The 20,011-nt window shown below is 44.1% G+C and overlaps 2 protein-coding genes across 4 annotated transcripts in view; one reads left to right on the top strand and one right to left on the bottom strand.

Moving 5' to 3' along the window:
* The window catches only part of PLA2G7 (phospholipase A2 group VII), a 42,875-nt gene that overhangs the window by 21,878 nt on the left and 986 nt on the right, over window positions 1–20,011 (top strand). For 2 of the 3 annotated variants that reach the window (XM_048845679.2, XM_075126375.1), the window contains exons 2-10: window positions 8,333–8,457; window positions 11,178–11,328; window positions 12,023–12,116; window positions 12,977–13,045; window positions 13,704–13,851; window positions 15,911–16,024; window positions 16,278–16,369; window positions 16,851–17,021; window positions 19,450–19,598. In XM_048845679.2, the coding sequence (XP_048701636.2) occupies window positions 8,368–8,457; window positions 11,178–11,328; window positions 12,023–12,116; window positions 12,977–13,045; window positions 13,704–13,851; window positions 15,911–16,024; window positions 16,278–16,369; window positions 16,851–17,021; window positions 19,450–19,598 (1,078 nt within the window). In that variant the 5' untranslated portion in view covers window positions 8,333–8,367. Of the gene's footprint in view, window positions 1–5,890; window positions 6,029–8,332; window positions 8,458–11,177; window positions 11,329–12,022; window positions 12,117–12,976; window positions 13,046–13,703; window positions 13,852–15,910; window positions 16,025–16,277; window positions 16,370–16,850; window positions 17,022–19,449; window positions 19,599–20,011 lie in introns of all 3 variants that reach the window. The other variant, XM_048845678.2, reaches the window with a different exon arrangement.
* IMP3 (IMP U3 small nucleolar ribonucleoprotein 3) lies at window positions 635–2,140 on the bottom strand. Its single transcript, XM_048845680.2, has one exon. It carries the CDS (start codon window positions 1,985–1,987, stop codon window positions 1,430–1,432), a length of 558 nt encoding a protein of 185 aa, XP_048701637.2. The 5' UTR covers window positions 1,988–2,140; the 3' UTR covers window positions 635–1,429.

The raw sequence follows: 20,011 nt of genomic DNA, 5'->3' as shown, positions 1-20,011 counted from the left end.
GGTAATGGACATGTAAGTGCTTTAGGTCACAAGCATGCACGTTATTCAGTTTAAGGCCTTATCCACACTAGAAAAGATCTGCTGATTTATTTCTACTTCCTAGTAACAAGGTCAGTTCCTACCAGTCCCCAAACAAAATAAGCTATACCAGCAAAAGCCCTTGTTTGACTGCATAGTTATGTCCGATTTTTTTTCTCCACACTAAGCGACACAGCTATACCAGCAAAACTCTTCAGTATAGAAAAGGCCTTCACCCCTCTAAAGAGAGGATTTAACTTTCTGAGCTCCTTAGGGCAAAATGCCTAGCACATAAGTAGCACTACCATAAACAATAAATCCACAAGATGTAATAGACACTATGCAGCAAAACATCAACAATAAAGACAACAGGAAATATACTTGTGACCATGATGAAGACAGAATATACCTAGCCATGTGCCTGAAAATCCACAGAAAAAATTAATAATGAACCATTTAAAATGTAGTTTGGTTTAAATTATTGGTTAAATGCCTGTTCCAGTTCAAAACTGAAACAAAAACATTCAATTTTATTACTTTAGGGCAGGAGAAAACAAATACTACAGGGAAAGACAGCTCAGGTCTTGCTTTAAAGAAATCAAATGAATGCTCTAAGAAAAGTAATTTCAGCTTTATTAAAAGTGAGAAAGTCATGAGGACTATGTTAGGTATTGCTGCTGATTACAATGTTAGCATAACTAGCGAAGTTGAATTCTGAAAACAGAACTATCCCTATTGATTTATTTTTGAAAGAGTGACTATTGTGAGAGACAAGCCCCTTGACAAGGCAAAAGTATAAAACCTGTATCTCTTCCAACACCACATTTGAGCAACAAAATTTAAATCTTCAGTTGCCCTCTACATTGTTTTCCTGGCTAGGAGAGCATTTGTTCATTAGTTCCTTCTAGATGGCCCTCTGATGGTGACAACAGAACAACACCGTTCTGCCTGTTTTGCTAATGGTCTTTGCAGCAGGAGGGTACAATGTCACAGAGGAGACAGAGGCTTGCAGAGAGCTTAGTAGCCCATCTGGCCAGAAGTCCCTTCCTACAGGAAGTGGGTGGTATTGGGCTCAGCCCATCTGAGCCAGGAGTCCCTTCACAGGGAGGTGGCAGGAAGCAGGCATGGTGGCACAACTGAGCCAATAGCCCCTTTGCAGAGGAGGTGGGTGGTACTGGGGCTCAGCCCATATGGGCTATGAATCTCTTCACAGAGGAGGTGGGTAGTATCAGACAAGGCCCATCTGAGCCAGGAATCCCTTTGCAGGGGGAGGTGGTACACAGAACAACTGGGCCAGGGCAGCACATGCAGGTCAAGCCCCACTCCCAGTGGCATGGAGGAGCAGCATATCTGGGTCCAGAGTCTCTTCCCAGGCTGGTGAAGCGTATTAGCCAGCAGGGCCCCTGCTCTCCTAACAGGCCAGGTCGAAGTCATCCCTCTCCTGGTTGTAGTTCAGCACGTGTTGGCGGATGCGGGAGGAATCGGTCCAGGTGATGAAATCCTCCATGGCGCGGCTCACCAGGCAGGCGGGGTCGGTCACCACCTCGGGCCCCACCCGCACGTGTCCCTGCTCGATGAAGGTGATGGCGTCGCGCAGCTTCTGGGCCATGCGGAGCCGCAGCAGCAGGCAGGGCAGGCGGCGGCGGCAGAAGGCGCTGGCCGAGACCCGCTCGCACTGCTCCAGCGAGTGCTTGGAGCTCACCAGCCCCAGCCCGTAGAGCTTCTGCAGCAGCGCGGCGGTGCAGCGGGCCCGGAAGGCGGCGTCGGCCTCGCCCAGGTCGCGGATGCGGCGCGCCAGCTCCCGCACGGCCCGGCTGAGCTGGTTGTAGCGGGTGTAGTCCTCGCGGCGCTGCAGGCGGTAGCGCCGCAGCACCCGCAGCTCGGCCAGGTTCCCCGAGGCCGCTTCCCAGCTCACCAGGTCCAGCCGCTTCAGCAGCTTCTGCTCGTGGAACTTCAGCTTCCGCACCATCCTGCCGCGCGGTGCGGGGCCGCGGGGAGCCGGGCGCGGGAGGGGGGAGGCCGGCGCGCGGGAGCTGCCTGTCACGTGCGAGCAGGAGCGGGACCCCGGCGCAGTCACAGCCCCGGGCGGGGGGAAACCGGAACTGCCGGCTCGCGGCGCTGGGAGCGGAAGCCCGCTGCCCTTCGCTCTCATTGGCCAGAAGGAGGGGCCGCCCACCCGTCACATATTTTGATGGGCGGGGCGGGCAGCGGGGCGCGGTGCGGCACAGAGGGGCGGGGAGCCAGGGGCTGGCGGGTGCGCGTGGTCTCCGGCGGCGGCGCTGCCCGTGTCTGCGGGCCCGCGCCGTGCTTACTCTCTCAGCCTCTCGGGCGGATCTCCGGAGCCCTTTGGCAGCGCAGGGACAGTGTTTCTGGAGCCGCCCCAGTTCAGACAGTTGCGTGTTGAAGGCAAAAGGCAACCCCGCCACCCTGACAGCAGGGTGAAAAGAGCGTGGGGTGTTTTGCAAGGTCCCCGCAAGTTACGGGACCCGCCGTTCAGCTAGTGCGGTATCTAGAAACATTGGACAGAATTCAAGCAGAGAAAAGCATTTCTTAACCAGGAAAATTTAAGAGATTCAAAATACAAGTGTCTTCCCTAGGGTTGGGTTTCAGTTTTCCGAATGATATTTGTTTGGCACGAATAACTTCTTGAATATTGCAATCAGCCTGTCCTGCTTTATTCTTTGCTACCCTGCTTCCTTTTCTGTTTAGGGGTATGCATGTCTTTTGTGACTCAAGTAGCCTCTTTGCTGAGTCTTAAGTGTAACAGTTTAAAGTGTCTCAGTGTCTCTGAGAGAACAGACTTTGCGCTGCTGTCATGCTTTTCATACAAGGCTCTTACACAACCTTACAAATAATGAACAAAGCCTCACACACCCCTGTGAGCTAGGGAAGTATTCTTCCCATTTTTCAGGCAGGGGACTGAGGGCTTGTCTGTTCTTAAAACGCTACATTGGCACAGCTGCACTGCTGTAGCCTTTCAGTGTAGACACTACCTATGCCGACAGGAGGGGCTCACCCATTGGTGTAGATAGTCCACCTCCCCAAGAATTGTTCCATTGACCTAGTGCTGTCTGCATGGGGATTTAGGTCGGTTTAACTACACTACTCAGGGGAGTGGATTTTTCACACTCCCAATTAACGTAGCTATGCGGACCTAATTTTCTAGCGTAGATTCAACCTGAGACTGGAGAGATTAAGGACCCAATTCAGCAGGGTACTTTAGTAAGCACATATTTAACTTTCAGTTCTGAGTAGTCCCATCAAAGTCAATGGTGCTTGAAGTTAGAAACATATTTAAATATCTTGCTGAACTGGGGTCTTACGCTCAGATCCTCAGAGTATTTAGGTTCTTATAAACCTTTGCAGACCTGAGCCCTAGTCACTTGCCCACGGTTGCATAGCAAGTCTGTTGCAGAGCTAGGAAGAGAACCCAGGTGCCCTGACTCCTTAACTTGTGTCTTTATCACTTAACAGTATTTTCTTTCATTGTCATTTTGGGCATAAAATCACAATCATTTATAGGCTGTGGCTGCAAGCTAACTGGAAAATAAGGGCTTCTCTACACTTAAAACACTACACAGCACAGTTGTGCTCATGTAGTGCTTCAAGGTAAACACTATCTATGCTGATGGGAGAGATTCTCCCATCGACGTAGGTAATCCACCTTCCTGGGCGGCGGTAGTTAGGTGGATGGAAGAATTCTTCAATTGACCTAGTGCTATCAACACAGGGACTCAGGTCAGCTTAACTACACTGCTCAGGGGTGTGGATTTTTCACATGGCTGGGCAGCGTAGTTATGCTGAACTAATTTTCTAGTCTGTATCAGCGAAAACAATATGGAGTCCTTGTGGCATCTTAGAGACTAACAAATGTATTTGGGCATAAGCTTTCGTGGGCTAGAACTCTACTTGGCTACCACTCTAATTTTCCAGTGTAGATGAGGATTCAGTCACTTCAGATTCAGATTATGGCCCTGATTCTCAGCAGCTCTGCAGTCTCTTTACATCACTCCTTACACACAAAAGGGTTCATCTACACAGAAACCCCTCCCACCCTGTGACAGTGAGTCTCAGAGCCCAGGTCAACTGACTGGAGCTTGCGAAACTAAATATAGCTGTTGATGGAGTGAAGTCAGGGCTTCAGGATCCTTCCTCCCCCTCGCAGAGGTTCAGAGCCTGGGTTCCAGCCTGAGCCTGAACTTTGTCACCACAATTTTTAACCTCCCCCAGGCTCTGAGACACACTATTGTGAAGCTGTACCCTAAGGATATGCCTACACTGCAATAAAAGACGTGGCATGGCCGCAGTTGGTCCAGGCTAGCTGATTCAGGCTCACAGGGCTCAGGCTGCGGGGCTATAAAATTGCAGTGTAGAAGTTTGGGCTTGGGCTGGAGCCTGAGTTCTGAGATTCTGTGAGGGGGAGGATCTCAGAGCCCAGGTTCCAGCCTGACTTTGAATGTCTATGCTGCAATTTTTCAACCTTGTAGCCCAAGCCACGCAAGCTCAAGTCAGCTGACGTGGGCTCTGAGACTTAGTGCCGTGGATTTTTAGTTGCAGTGTGGACATGACCACAAGGTCTAGAAAACAGCTAGATTCCCCCGGCACAGGGGGATTCTCAAAGAGGTGAAGGGACAGCAAAACAGGCTTTTCCCTCTTGCAGCTGTGATTGTAGGGGCTCTGGGGGTGGTATAGGGCCCAGAAGAGCGGTGCTGTGGGAGGAAAAGTGTGTGGCTGGGGTATTCTCTGCTCCAGCTGTTCTGGGCTTGGAAGGATTAGATTTTTATTGGTAAACATCGATTTCATCACACACACAGAAACAAAAAGATATTTCCACTAATAATAACCAAAATTTCCAGATAGGCAAAGTAAGAAAAATGCTGCTTGAGAACTTATTAGTGTTTGATTTAATGATATTTACATTGTATGTTTTTACATGTGACATTGACTATTGGTGTTTTAAAGATTATAAAGCTTTAACTTTTTGAATCTGAACATCTGCTGTCATTCAATAATTATTGTCTGGACCCCCATCCATAATGTCTCACAGCTATGAAAATTTAAACAGATTAAAATAAAAAAACTTAGAACCCATCATTTTGCACAACTGTGAAGATTTAAATCAATGAAAATTAAATATTCTTTAAAATATTTAAGAATTTATGATGGTGTCCCTAGCCTTTGTTTGCCAGAAGCTGGGAATGGGCAACAGGGGGTGGATCAGTTGATGAGTACCTGTTCCGTTCATTCCTGTGAAGCACCTGGCATTGGCCACTGTCAGAAGATGGGATACTGGGCTAGATGGACCATTGGTCTGATTCAGTGTGGTCAGTCTTATGTTCTGATAAACATTGATATTATCTGTTGAAATTATAAAAAAATAAAAGCTGAATTCTGCCAAGCCTACCAACAGGGGGCCTTGGGAAGCTGCTGTAAAAACCTGCCCAGGAACTGCTCTAAATTATGCTCTAGACTGATTGGGCCCAAACTTATCCCAGAATCCAGGAGGCATGAAAGGGGCGTACAGTTGCCTTTACCTCACCTCTATGGGCTCCCGTAAGGCACAGCACAGAATGTGGGCTGTAATGACCAGTCAATGTAATTATGATATGATGGCTCTGTGGTAGGGGTGCTGTGTGAAAAGCGCTGATGATCTTAGTCCAGGTTGTAGTGAAGCAGGAATGAACATCACAAAAAAACAGCCCCCACAATTGGCTCTCTTGGTAGACTCAGCAAGGATTGAATGGCCAAGGAGACTGAGCAAGGCTCCCAATCTTCTGCTAATCCAGATGCCACCCTTAAAAGGAAAACAAAAACTACATTGCTTTTGAATATTTGTTGCTTATATGGTTTTAAATTATTTGCTTTGACAAAGATTATGAAGCTGAAAGACGTTCGTGAATAGAAGTGCACGAATAGAAGATGCAGTCTTCAAAGTTTCATTTACTTTTCCGTTTCCGTTACTGGTTGCTCTGGACTAGCATAGGGAAATTGGGAGAAATTAAATTTGCAGGTAAGAAATGTATCCTTCAGTGTTGCAGCTATTATTAATTTGTAGGAGACTAACAAAAAACAAAAAAAGGGGGAGAAATGTGATTTTGCACTTGTTACCTCAAAGCTCTTAATTTATGTGCAGACTACCAGTTCACTATGCACCCCAATCAGTAACTCCTCCATGCATGAAGTTTCATGCAAGCAGCATCTGCAGAATTGGGGCCTATTAGTGCCTTTGGGTATTTAATGGGACATTATTTTATGAAGAATAATGATCTTGTGGCGATAACACAGGACTGGGAGATAGAAGATCTCATCTGTAGTCCCATCTCTAGCATAGACTATTTGTGTAACCTTGGACAGGTCACTTAACTGTTCTGTGCCTCAGTTTCCCCACATGTGAAATGGAGATGATTCTTTATTGCCTTGCATTTTATGGAGTCATCTACACCTATGCAAAGAGACCGCTAGCATTTTAACCCTGCTGTTTCTCCCTTTACATAATGTAAATGACTACACAAGGGCCAAGGCAATAGAGAATCTGGCCCAGTAAGGATGGTCTAAACCTCAGTTCATTACTGTTTGTAAAGCACTTTGAGACCCTAGATGGAGGTCATCATAGAACTGCAAAGTATTATTATTTTATTGTTATCACACACAAAAATTAGCCCATCCTTACAATAACTATAGATACATTTAACATTCTTCTTGATCCTGAAATATCCATCAGTTCTGAACGTGATCTGAAACACTGATACAGTTCCGTTTTCTCAGCTGGGTAAGCCATTATCAAGCATTCCAGAGTACTGGTCACAGGCATGTGTAAGCTTTGAGAGTGATTTTCAGAGTGCTGAGCACTCAGAGCTACTTACTGGGAAATTGTGGGCACTTCACAGTTTTGAAAATCAGGCTTACTTTGTGCTGTCTCTTCATTCATCCAATTTCACACAAATGAGACATGCAGTCCTCCAATATGAAGGAGGAAAATCTCCTAATCCTAGGCCAATTAGCCTTTGAGCCTTTTAATAGCAGACAAAATGCTGAGGTTTGCAAAGCAGCCACTGACCACAGGCATGTATTTCCATGGGGTTTTATAGTATGCACATATTCTCTGCCTGTGAATTAGAATAAGGTAATTGGTCTGTTTTTATTTAATATTTCATGTATTTTTATGTGACTATGAAACTTCTGCCAGATCAGTGGTGAAAAGCAATAGGCTGGCCCTGGTAGTGTAATGGATATCATTCAAAGTAATTTTTCCAGTGGATCCCAATGTGAGTTATAAATGCTACTGACTGTACCTACTGGTGCTATCTGTGTCAACTAATTATTATGCACCTTAGAAAGATTGATCTAGAGGAAGAGTTGGCTATGTTACCACCACTCGCCTCCCTCAGGGCTTTGCTGAAGGCTGGGCTGTAGAGTGTCTGATATCACATGAGACATGCACACATTCAGAAGACCGGTCATGCAGATCAGCAGTCCTGTTTGCAAGTCACACATCAAGCCGGTCTGCAAGGATTCTGCTGGAGTTTCTCCTCCTGGCCACCAGGGACAGCTATGGTGAAAGAATTGCGGACCCCCAAACTCCATCTCCCCTGCTTTTGCTGCTCCCCTGCAGGATGCAAACCATTATGGAGCTGCTGGAAGGAGGAGGTGGTTCCAGTTGGCAAGGGAGCCAGGAGTCAGGAGGAGGAGGAGTGGCTGGGGGAGGAGACAAGTGGGAAGCCAGCTCGGAGAAGGAGGGGGACAGTCTCAGGGGATAGGCCGAGGACAGGATGGGTGTCGGGTTGAAAGGTTGGGGGAAGCATGGGGATCAGAATGAAGCAGGAGCTGAAAGGGGACAGGGCAGGGTGGAGAAGATTAATGCAGACAAGGCAGAGTGTGGGGCGGCTTTAAGGTAACAGTGGTAGAATGGGGGCGGCTGAACCAAGCTCCTCCATGCAGGCTGCTCCAGGATCTCCTAACCCTGCCCCATCAAACATTGCTCCTGGCCGAATATCACTGCTCATCCCCCCAGCAATCCCAGGTTTCTGCCAGCTTCCTAGTCCCCACATCACTCTGGTAACCCCTGCCCCGGCTCTCATCTCCGCCCCTCATCATTCCCACCCAGCTGTCTGTGGCTTGCCCAGGTGAAATTCTATGGCCTGTGGTACACAGGAGATCATAATGGCCCTTTCTGGCTTTAAAATCTATGAATCCTGTGCCTATTTCTCATCACCCTGAATGTCAGCTCAGCCCTGAATCTCAAAGTCCTGAATCTTTAATGTCCTTATGTCCTTTTCAGCAGGTATGAGTCTCATGTTCTACTTTTCCCCCCCAGGCTTGTCTGTTAATGCACAGAAGGAACTGGGGAGCATGAGCTCTGCAAAGTTTTATAGAATCCCCGAGGGGAAGGGGCCTTACACTGTTGGCTGCACGGACCTGATGACTGATCACACGATTCAGGTATGATAGCCAAAACCTTCCTGTCACTCCCTACTTTATTTTGACATAAGTCACAAGTCCAACATTGCAGCCTTCGTCATACTACTAGGTATTAATTAAATGAAAAGTTCCTCTGGTTCTGATAGGTGGAAATTCACCCAGGCAGAGGGGCAGGATAAAGCCTCTAGGCATTTTACTTTTTGTGAACAAAATGTTTCATATGAATTAATTCTGACAGAGGATGGCTACTGTGGCACAGGTATCGCGAGAAGTGTAAGGCTGTAATGACAGGAATATACTGTAAATCAGTCAATTTTGTCAGATACTAGGATATAGATTTTATAAACTGAAGTTGGCAGGCAAAAATGTCTGGATATAGACACCATCATTTAACCTCCAAAACTTTGGAGAAGTTCAGAACTGAATCCTTATCTATATCTGAGCTTTGTAGCTTGGACCCATCTCTAAGTACAATTTAAGAGCCTGATCCTGCTTTCCTAGTTAAGGCAATGCTCCTTAGCCAAGATCCTCAAAGGTATTTAGACACCAAACTCCAACTGAATTCACAGCTCACCATAGAGAATTCTTTGGAATGGGGCAGGAAAACTCTTCCTGATTGTTCCATGTGCCGTAGTGAAGGTGAGAAACGTGGTTTGCCACCCCATGGAATGAGCCAGAGGCCCTGCCCCTGATCCTGGGAGATATGCAAGACCATTCACCCAGAGCCCTCATACCTCTGGGTTCCTGGCACCTGCCCCCATCCTTCCTGGTAACTTAGCTCCAATGGAGACCCACCACCAAGGTCTCCCACGACTGCAGCTGTCCCCATCAGAAAAGTCCCCCTAGCATGGCAAATGAGGGATGATGTACAGCATTTCTGCTGTGTGTTAAAAAGTAACAATTATGGAATTTGTACCCATTTAAAAAGAAAGATTACTGCCTTCAGAATTGGTATAGAACCATAACAGAACCAAGCAATTATATCTCTCAGGTTCCCAAAAATGCAGATAAAGTATTAAGCAGTTAATGGGCCTGCAGCCCATTCAGCCTAGTCAATGCTGATTTGCATTTTCAGATACAGTAGCCTCACAATTTTTCTACTAAAACACTCTTGCCCTTTGTTGTTGGTAGTTCCTGTAGCATTGGCATGGCATTTTTAAACTCCAAGCAAAGCTAGTATGGTAGAATTTGCTTGTAGTGATTGTGGTGAGTAGGGATCATTTGGGTATTTTTGTCTGTGAATTGTATAAGGATTTATTGTGTGCCTACGTTACATAAAGATTGGGTAGTTCACATGGTAGAGTTTAACTGCTTCAAATTAGCTTTCGTGCCTTTATTAGGTAAATGATCTGGATTATTAACATTCTCTAAAGTCTAGATTATGAAATTTACTCACACTGGTAACCAGTTATTCACCTGAGTAATGCCATAGGGACTGTTCAGGTGAGTAACTCCTCATCACTGTCAGGGTTTTGCAATCTGTTCCTAAATAAGCCTTTGTCAAAAATGATCATTCATTACAGTGTGATTTGTAAATAGAGAGAAGTTTCATCAGCTAAGCTCTTCATGTGCATTGGGTAATAGATCAGAAACTTAATATTCAGGCAATCTGACACTGTTTTTAAAAGTCCAGTTTAAAATAAGTATTGTTCTTAACAGCCATCTTGCCCTATTGTTTAGGGCATTTTGCATGCACTCCTACAGTTAATTCACCAAAACACAATATAATAAGAGAGCGATTTTGAATAGTGTGCTCCAAAGTCACTTTTGTCCTAAAGAGCAAGAATACAAACTGTACATACTTTTTATCTGATGGACACCTTCTTTATTAGATTAAATTACTTGTACGTAGTCCCACCCTGTGGTCCTTGCAGAAGAAACATTCTATTGAAAAAACATACCCAATGGCATACATGGTTCACAAGAAGAGAAAGGACCCAAAAGGAAGGAAATTGAGAGGGGAGAGAGAACAGTGGTAAGAGTTTGAGAGAGAGAAAATACTACTAATAAAAATATGTATAGGGGAACAGAGACCACAGCAGATATGAAAACATCTTGAAAGAGATTGGTTTGGAGGGGAAAATAATCTGAAACACTTAACAAAGAAGGAACACTATAGAAAATTATTAATGGTAATATTTTGTATTTATGCAGCTTTCATCTGTAGCTATCAAAGAGGGTAAGTATCACTGTCCTCAGTTTAGACAGAGAAACTGAGGCACAGAGGAGTAATGGGCAGACAGCAAGTCAGTGCTTAAGCTGTGTATAAAGGTCAGATCTCCTGACTCTCAGTCTGTGCCCTATCTGCTGGAACATATTGCCTGAAACAAGTCTGAGGGAAATGCAGGCTCTGAAGAAGTCTGAAGAAATATGATGCAGGAGGAAATAGGAAGAGAATAGGGAAAGAAGGAGAAATAAGAGAATGGAGGCAGCAAATACTCTAAAGTTAATAGAGAGTTTGCATTGTACATTTTGAAATAATGCTGTAATGGTATCCTGGGAGGGAATGTTATCTAACTTTAGCTGGATGCCAGAGATCATGTCTGTTTGGTTCCCAGGTATGAAAAATACAGTAACATTTGGTGGCAATCAAAGCTGAGCCTTTATTGTTAATTTTCTCGTTGGACTCTCTCTTACACCTTGTGGTATCATTTTAACATGTTAAACTCTTAGGTAAAAATATTTTTCTTCTTTAGCAGCTTCAGTGAGAAAATCTATTTCTTTTTCTGATTCAATCACAGGGAAGCTTCTTTCGTCTGTATTATCCTTCACAAAATGGCACAAGTAGTGAAGAAACCAAGTGGATCCCCAGGAAGGAATATTATCGCGGACTTTCCGACTTCCTCAACGTGTACCGGATGTTAGGAGAGACAGTTTTTCAGTACTATGTTGGTAAGATGAGTTTATTTCTAATTGCCTTACCAGTGAGACATTGTGTGCTATGGTCAGTTTAGTTATGGCACCTGTATGTGAGGAATGTGTTAATACTGCAGGAGCTCAAGGGAATTTCCTTTGCAGAACTGTTTCTCCTCCTCTTCCTATGGGGCAGGAACATTCAGGTGACTGTGACTGTATGTTTCACTGCACCACGTGCCCAAATATCACTGTCTTGGGTGTCTGGGAATATTCCCAGTAGTAAGCCCTATGGGTAAAATTCATCCTTGAGCAAAGCCATCACTTAAGCCCTATAGGGAATCTTTTTGAAGGCACAAAGGGGAGGCTAGGTGCCCAGCTCTGATTGAAAGTCAGTAGGAGTTGGATGCCTAACTGACTTTGTGCCCTTGAAAATCTTCCCCTACAGAATTTAAGTGGGAGATAGGCCTTATGCTGGCTCTCTGTATGGGGGGGAATTTCACCCTTTGCCCGGTAATAAGTGTCTGTAGGATCAGGCTTTTTAGTGCAGAATACGAACTAAGGCCTTTACTCTTATTCTCCTTGTGTATCTCACTCAAAAATCTAATTGAAATCAATGGGACAACCTGAGGAGTAAAGCAGCTACTCAAGGTAAGGGAGGGTATCAGAACGTGTCTCAAATAAGTGGTTACATGAGAAGCCACACTAACTGCAGATATCCTTTTTTATCTAGGCTCAGTGACATGTCCTGCAAAATGGAATGCTGCTTTCAAGCCTGGAGAGAAATACCCCCTCATTATTTTTTCCCATGGACTTGGAGCTTTCCGGTAATGCTGCAGTTTGTGGCCTCAGACCACATGGGGACAAGTGACTCTCCAATGTAACTCCACTGCGCCCAGTGGACTTATGCTAGGGAGGAATTTAGCCCAGGAAGTTGACAGTTCTTGAGAATGGTTTTGAACACTATTCCAGTAAAGTTGCGTTGGATCCATCACAGCATTAGCTAAAACTGGTTTTAAAAACAGTGGGCCAGATCCTCAGCTGGTGTAAAGTAGTATATCTCCATGGAAATCAATGCCAATTTATAAAAACTGAGGGCCTGCTCCAATTTTGGTTTATTTATATGTTTCCCTATTTGAAAATACTTGCTTCTTAGGAGTATTGCGAGAAAAAATTATTTAAGGTTTGTAAAGCACTTTGAAGATGTAAAGTATTGTGCACATGGTATTATTATATATAATCATTAGTTTCTCTTCCTCAAAAAATCCTCTTCAAAATGGGTGTTGATATAAAGATAGAGAGGCTGTATGGCTTAGTGGACAGAGCACTGGACTGGGACTCAGGAGACCTCAAAGGGATTCCTGGCTGAGCCGCTGGGTGACCTTAGGCAAGTCACTTCCCTCTCCCGTGCCTCAGTTTCTCCATCTCCTTTCTCAAACACTTTGAGTTCTATGCATGAAAGCACCATATCAGAGCTAGTAATTATTATTATTCCTGTGGGACTTTGAAAATGTTGTACAGACTTCCACATAAAAATCAGTCCCTTAGTAACTTGAGAAAGAAAGGAGGCATTGATCTACAATGTACAATATTAAATTAGGTGTAGTACAAGCATGGCCTATATGTTATTTCAGGAGCAAGGTATTGAAACTATGTGTATTTAAGCAGTGTATTATTTTGATTTCAGGACTATATATTCTGCTATCTGCATTGAGATGGCATCTCAGGGTTTTATAGTTGCTGCTGTGGAGCATAGGTATGTATAGTACATCTGCTTCTTTGGGTTAGAAGAGGCGAACAGTTATTTCACAAAGTCCTATGCTTATCATTTGATCTTGCAAGGTGCTGTGTGCAAAACCTGAGACCTTCTGAAATTTGAAAAACATTTATTTGACTGGAAGAGATCATTTTTCTCAGCAACGTCTTTAGTCTAAAAGATGCAAAAAGAATGTCGTGTTTATTGTACAGGATAACTTGGATTTATTTTAAAAGACTAAAATAGTATTAATTTTCTTCAAAACCCATGTAACTCCCATAGCTCAACTCTCAATCTAAACAAAGAGCAAGTTACTTGAATTCTTTGACTAGGGGAGCTGGCAGTAGTCCATGTAATTTTTTTTAAATGCACTATTTGTGGCTGTTTAATATTAGATTCCGGCAAAACAAGGTCTGTTTTCTTTTCATTTAGACTTTATTATATACATTCAATTATAATGCTGCTCTAGTTATTTTCTTGATGCCAGGAGCCAGTCTTTCTTGATAGGGGGTGAAATCCTAGCCCCATTGAAATCAGTGGCACTAGTCCCATTAACTTCATTCGAGACACAATTTCAGCCCTGAAGTCCATGTGGGTTGAGTACTGTTGGCATGAGTGTGAACTAGCCTTCAGAAGTAACTTTTTTTCTGTATTATAGAGATAAATCCTCTTCTGCTACTTATTACTGTAAAGAAAATCCTGTTTCTGAAGCACGAGAAGAGGCTACAGAAAATCCGGAAGAGGAATGGATCTTCTACAGAAAACTAAACCAAGGTGAACAGGAATTTCCTTTACGCCACCAACAGGTACGTGTTGTGGAATGCTGATCTAAAAACTGAGGAAGATGCAATCTATCACCCAATAGGTGCCAAGGGATAGATTAAAGCTGACATATTTGCAAGGCCACTAACCCATCAGACTTCCTACCTCAGGCCAGGTCTACACTACAGACTTTTACCAGCATAGCTATGTTGCTGAGGAGTGTGATGAGGAATGATTTGTGACTGACAGAGCTGAGCTGGCAAAAGCGCCTGACATAGATGTGGTTATACCAGCACAACTGTGCTTTTGGCAGTATATTTTGCTCAGAGGTGGGGGACGGAGGGAGGCCTCGAATAAGCCATCCCAGCAAAAGAGCAGCTTTGCTGACATAAGCTGTCCCCACACTAGGAGTGCTTAACAGGTATCGTATACCCATATAGTTATACCCACACAGCCTTCCAAGTATGGAGCTGGCCGCAGAAGCATGCCAGCAGTTTTTCTCCTGTGTTCCAATCCCCACTTAAGTCAGCAGAGGTCTTTCCATTGACTTCAATAGGCTTTGGATGAGGTCCTTAGTGAGTCTCTGGTGACAGTGTGCACACCAATGAGGCAACAACTGACCTCTCATATATACATCCAATATCCTATTTGTGAGCCTAAATTCACGCCAGTTAGAGAAACATTGGGAATAACCTGCCGAGTTACTGCCTATTGGAATGATCTCTCTGGTGGAGCTCAGCAGGTGTTTCTTTCAGGGATTCATAGCGATTCCAGCGGCACATAGGCCTCATGCTGGCCATACGCAGTGGGGCGAATTTCACCCTCACATAGAAAGCTGGTTCCAAAGAAAGAGAGAGCTTATTTTTCTTGATTGGTAAAATATAAAAATCAAAAGGAATACAAAAACATCCTACAACCCTCATTAGGTAACGGGTATACAACACAAGAAGGGCTCTCTGATCGGTTCCCACTGAGGGCTTGTCTAGATGAAGACAAACAGCATATTGACACACTTTAAAGCTCCAGTATAGACAGGGCAAGTTGTACTGTGTTACGAATTATACCTGGTAGGACACGCACACCAATGCTGCGAATTATACCTGGTAGGACACGCACACCAATGCTGCGAATTATACCTGATAGGTCACGCACAGTTCAAATCTAGGCTGAGGCACAGAAACAAAGTCCACAACTGCAGAGTTCCCAAAAGACACTAAGTTTATTACGCTCGAGCGTGGTGTCCCCCTGCTAGCCAGGAGGGGACCCCGAATACAGATTATACAAAGGTTATATACTTTTTAGCAAAGCATGTTGCCCTCGTGCATCGGAAACCTTAGCCAAAAAACAAACCCTTTTCTTATCTACCACCTATCCCCGCTTGATGCATTCCTCGTGCTAAACCAGTATGTTAATTACACAGCATGGTCCTAAAGCCATGCATCAGTAACTTTTATTATCCGGATGGGAGGCCTCACATCAAAGGCCAGGAAATAGGGAGTTAGAGACTGACAAAAAACAGATACTGGGAGTCAAGGCAGGCTGGAGACGAGGAGGATTTTCACAGGGATGCGGTGTCTAAGGAACACTCCTCCTGGTGCATGATGTGCTTCCTTTTAGACAATGGTGGGCCCCAAACCAAAATGGAGTCACATGTGCTAACTTTTCCTTAACAACTGTAACACGATAGCTCATTCAGGTGAACCCCACAAGAGAGACAAGGGATCATCTGGACCAGCCAAGTTTTAAATACATCTTTCATCCAAGTCCTGACAAGCCTGCTCCTGAAAAGTACTGAGTCCATGGGAGTTGCTCTCATGGGGCTAAATTAACTCTTGTGCAGAGTAAGCTCAAGGCCACTGGCACTTCAGTCCTCAGGGCCAAATTCTCTGCTGGTTTAAACTGGTACAGCTCCTTTCATTTTTTTCTATTTATGGATCCAAGCTCCAGTTCTGCAAAGTGCTTATCTTTGAACATGAGCGTAATCCCAATGACTTGAAGCCCTAGATGTTTCTAAGATTTTTTTTCTAAGTGTTTTAACTGAATGCCTGGCAGCTTGTTTTTTCTGTCCAGAAGGATAATTGTTGTTTTTTTATCTATGTCTAGTTGCAGCAGAGAACAGAGGAGTGTATCAAAGCTCTTGACCTCATTCTTGATATTAATTCTGGAAAACATGTAGTGAATGTACTATCTTTAAACTTTGATTGGACTCTCTTAAAGGTGAGTGAAGAGATCTAGACTCCTTTTAATAATAGCCTGACTGCCCTTCTGTTTTCTCTTTCTGTGATCCCCACATCAGCCAACCATATTAGTTGTATGACCGTTTCATCTCATGTGATCCTGAAGCTGTGTTTTTATAGCTGCTATCTTTCTATTTCCATTCTAGTAGTCTCTAGCTTTTAAAATAGATATGCCGTAATGACTAAAAGTTGGGAAAGGAACGTTCCTCACAGCATCTTGATTTCTTTTACAGGGTTCTATTGATAGTGACAGAATAGCTGTGATGGGACACTCTTTTGGTGCTGCTACAGCCATTGAGGCTCTTAGCAAAGAAGCTAGATTCAAGTAAGTATCATAAAGCAAAGGCAAGTCCCAGGCTTTGGGATGGCATCAAACTGCATTTAAGCTTTTTGCTTTTCTTGGCTATGCTGAGATCTCATTTAACTAGTACTAACTGTAATGATTACAGCAATTGTAAAGAAAATGGCTTTGCTTACTAGGGACAATTTTTTCCATACTTACCCCCTGCTTCTGTGAGCTTCGGGGAGCCAGAACATCTGAAACAGACTCACATGCTTTCTCATTTCTTGGTACCCTGTGGAAGCGTCTCTGCCAGAGCTTCACGGGGCCAGGGACAGGACTGAGTGGAACATCGGCCTGCTCCCCGCCATACCAAATGGATTTCCAGTCTGCAATGAAAGCACGCTATCCCTTCAGGAATTCTTATAGCCTATTTATCCATGTACACTGTAACTCAAAGCATACTGAGACCACCCTATGAACCATTCTATGTCAGTGATATGATCGCATAGCTCCTTTTTTGCAGGTGTGGCATTGCCCTGGATGCATGGATGCTTCCTCTAGATGATGAAGTTTATACCAGGGTCCGCCAGCCATTGTTGTTTATCAACTCAGAAAAATTCCAGTGGGCTTCAAATGTTTTAAAGATAAAGAAACTTTACTCCACTGGCACAGAAAGAAAAATGATCACTATCAAGTAAGTATTACAGCACTATAGTCCTGTTTTCTTCTCTAGAGACTGGATTCTTTGCTTGTAAAATCTACAGGAGGAAAATTACAGGCTTCTGAGGAGAGTTGGTGGTTTACCTGTGGGAATCTAGCAGTGCCAGTTATTACAACCTCACCAGAAGTATTTACCATGCAAGGCATTTTTGTTTTCAAATCTCTTCATATAGAAGTCTGGCGTCAAAGCAAAGGGCTTTGTGCACCAAATCAATACAGACTTCCAACCAAAGATGCAAGATATCTGTTCTATTGTATTCAGGTTCTTATGCTGTGCCCATCATCTGTGTAACCTGGCTGTGAGAATGGGGGCTAGAGTAGCAACTGGAGCCCATTGTGCAACACTCAGGTGGAATTTGTGACCCGTGGATCTGCATACCCCAGCCACTTCCCCGGCCTACTCACAAATCCTTTCAATTGAAGTTAGGTGCTTAAATACTTCTGTTTGAGCTGGGCCATGTGACTTGCCCAAGGCCATAAAAAAAAAGTCCTTTTTGAGGCCTTCACCTCTCCTAAGCAGAGAACACCTCTGTAGCCAGTACTTAAGAGAAATGCCTGATCCATTCACTGGCACAGATGGCCCTGAAGGTGATGGGATGGAGAAAAATATAAGAATCCCACACAAGGGGTGTGTATTCCTTCAGTGACACAGAGAACAAGGGTGTTCTCACAGGCCTCATCTGGAGTACTGTGTCCAGTTTTGGGCCCCACACTTCAAGAAGGATGTGGATAAATTGGAGAGAGTCCAGCGAAGGGCAACAAAAATGATTAGGGGTCTGGAACACATGAGTTATGAGGAGAGGCTGAGGGAGCTGGGATTGTTTAGCCTGCAGAAGAGAAGAATGAGGGGGGATTTGATAGCTGCTTTCAACTACCTGAAAGGGGGTTCCAAAGAGGATGGCTCTAGACTGTTCTCAATGGTATCAGATGACAGAACGAGGAGTAATGGTCTCAAGTTGCAGTGGGGGAGGTTTAGGTTGGATATTAGGAAAAACTTTTTCACTAAGAGGGTGGTGAAACACTGGAATGCATTACCTAGGGAGGTGGTAGAATCTCCTTCCTTAGAGGTTTTTAAGGTCAGGCTTGACAAAGCCCTGGCTGGGATGATTTAACTGGGAATTGGTCCTGCTTCGAGCAGGGGGTTGGACTAGATGACCTTCTGGGGTCCCTTCCAACCCTTATATTCTATGATTCTATGGTGTTGATAAACTGGAGAAGGTTCAGAGACGAGCACAAGATTGATTAGATTAGAAAAAACATGCCTTATAGTGATGGGCCACAGGTTGCCCACCATTGTCCTTGAGCCTATCAGGGTAAGCTGATTGCGGGCTGCGAGACATTTTGCGGACATTGACCGTACATAGGCACGGCCCCCCACAGCTCTCATTGGCCGTGAACGGTGAACCATGGCCACTAGGAGCTGCAGGGGGGCCATGCCTGCAGATGGTCAACGTCTGCGAAATGTCTCGCGGCCCACAATCAGCTTACCCTGATGGGCTGCATGCAGCCGTGGGCCGCAGGTTGCCCACCACTACTCAAGGAGCTCAATCTATTTAGCCTAACAAAAATTAAGAGGTAACTTGATCACAATCTATAAGTATCTACATGTGGAACAAATATTTGATAAAGGGATCTTCAGTCCAGCAGAGAATGGTACAACATGATCCAGTGACTGAAAGTTGAACCTAGACAAATTTGGACGAAATAAGGCATACATTTTCAACAAGGGTAATTAACCACTGGAACAATTTACTCCAGGCCATGGATACTCCATCACTAGCATTTAAATCAACACTGGATGTTTTTTCTAAAGATATGCTCTAGGAATTTTGCAGGGGAAGTTCTGTGGCCTGTGTTATACTGGAGGTCAGACTGGATGATCCCATGATCCCTTCTGGTCCAGGAATCTGTGACTCTATTAACAGTTTCAAGGGTCCTTCAAGGGGCATTTGGAGGCTGTGGGGAGCAGATCCAGTTAATATGATTATTTGGATCCACTAGACAACACATCCCAATCAACTGGGCAAGAACTGTGAGGGGCAGAGGATTATTGCTGCCCTAAGGATCTCAGATTCATACACAAAACTGCAGTCCTTGACTTCAAGGCTGGTCATGTAGACATGTACCTCAACACAGAATTTACCCTTAGGGTTCTTCCTACACTTGAAAGCTATTCCAATTAAGGCAGGTTTCGAATTTAACAAATAAAAGCTATTCCTAAATAACAGAGTATGGAAAAGCCCTGAAGCAGCAGTAGCAATAGAGGAATACAAGTCTCCTATCCCAATTAAGTATATAATCCATGATTATCTTTGCAAATGACTTGATTTACATGCATTACCTTTTATTGCAAAACTGCCTTCCTGTGAACTCATTTAAAACTGTCTCTTTTCTGTTTATAGGGGATCAGTACATCAGAGTTTTCCAGATTTTACCTTCCTGGCTGGTACCATTGTTGGAAAGGTTTTCAAATTAAAGGGAGAAATAGACCCAAACATAGCTATAGATATTAGCAACAAAGCTTCATTAGCCTTCTTGCAGAAACATTTAGGTGAGTAGCAGTATTAAAAGGTAGTTTTGTTTAAAAGGCTCAGGTGACTATTAAGACCGATATGATTAAGCGTTAATCAACTCTTTATTCCTATGCAGCCCCTCAAACTAACCCACCATTTTCTATAGGACAAAAATTAAAATGTGAATTATCTCAGTACCTGCTGACCTGCCCCTTGCTGAAAATGTGTGAATACTTTGACAGTTGACTCTTTTCTCTGGGTTTGTAACTTGACTGTAAAAAGTTTCTCCCAGCTGCAAGATCGGGTTAAAGTGCCTCAAGTTAGGAACATTTAAATTTTCTTCATTTTATTCATTTCTAATTTATGAGATGTGTAAATAGTTTAAAGTTTCCCCACTTCACATTTTATTTTGTTCCAACATCTTCCAAACCAGTTTGATTTAAAAGATGAA

Source organism: Caretta caretta, chromosome 3 (genome assembly GCF_965140235.1).
Source record: "Caretta caretta isolate rCarCar2 chromosome 3, rCarCar1.hap1, whole genome shotgun sequence".
NCBI lineage: Eukaryota > Metazoa > Chordata > Testudines > Cheloniidae > Caretta > Caretta caretta.
This window is presented reverse-complemented; position numbering and strand designations above follow the sequence as displayed.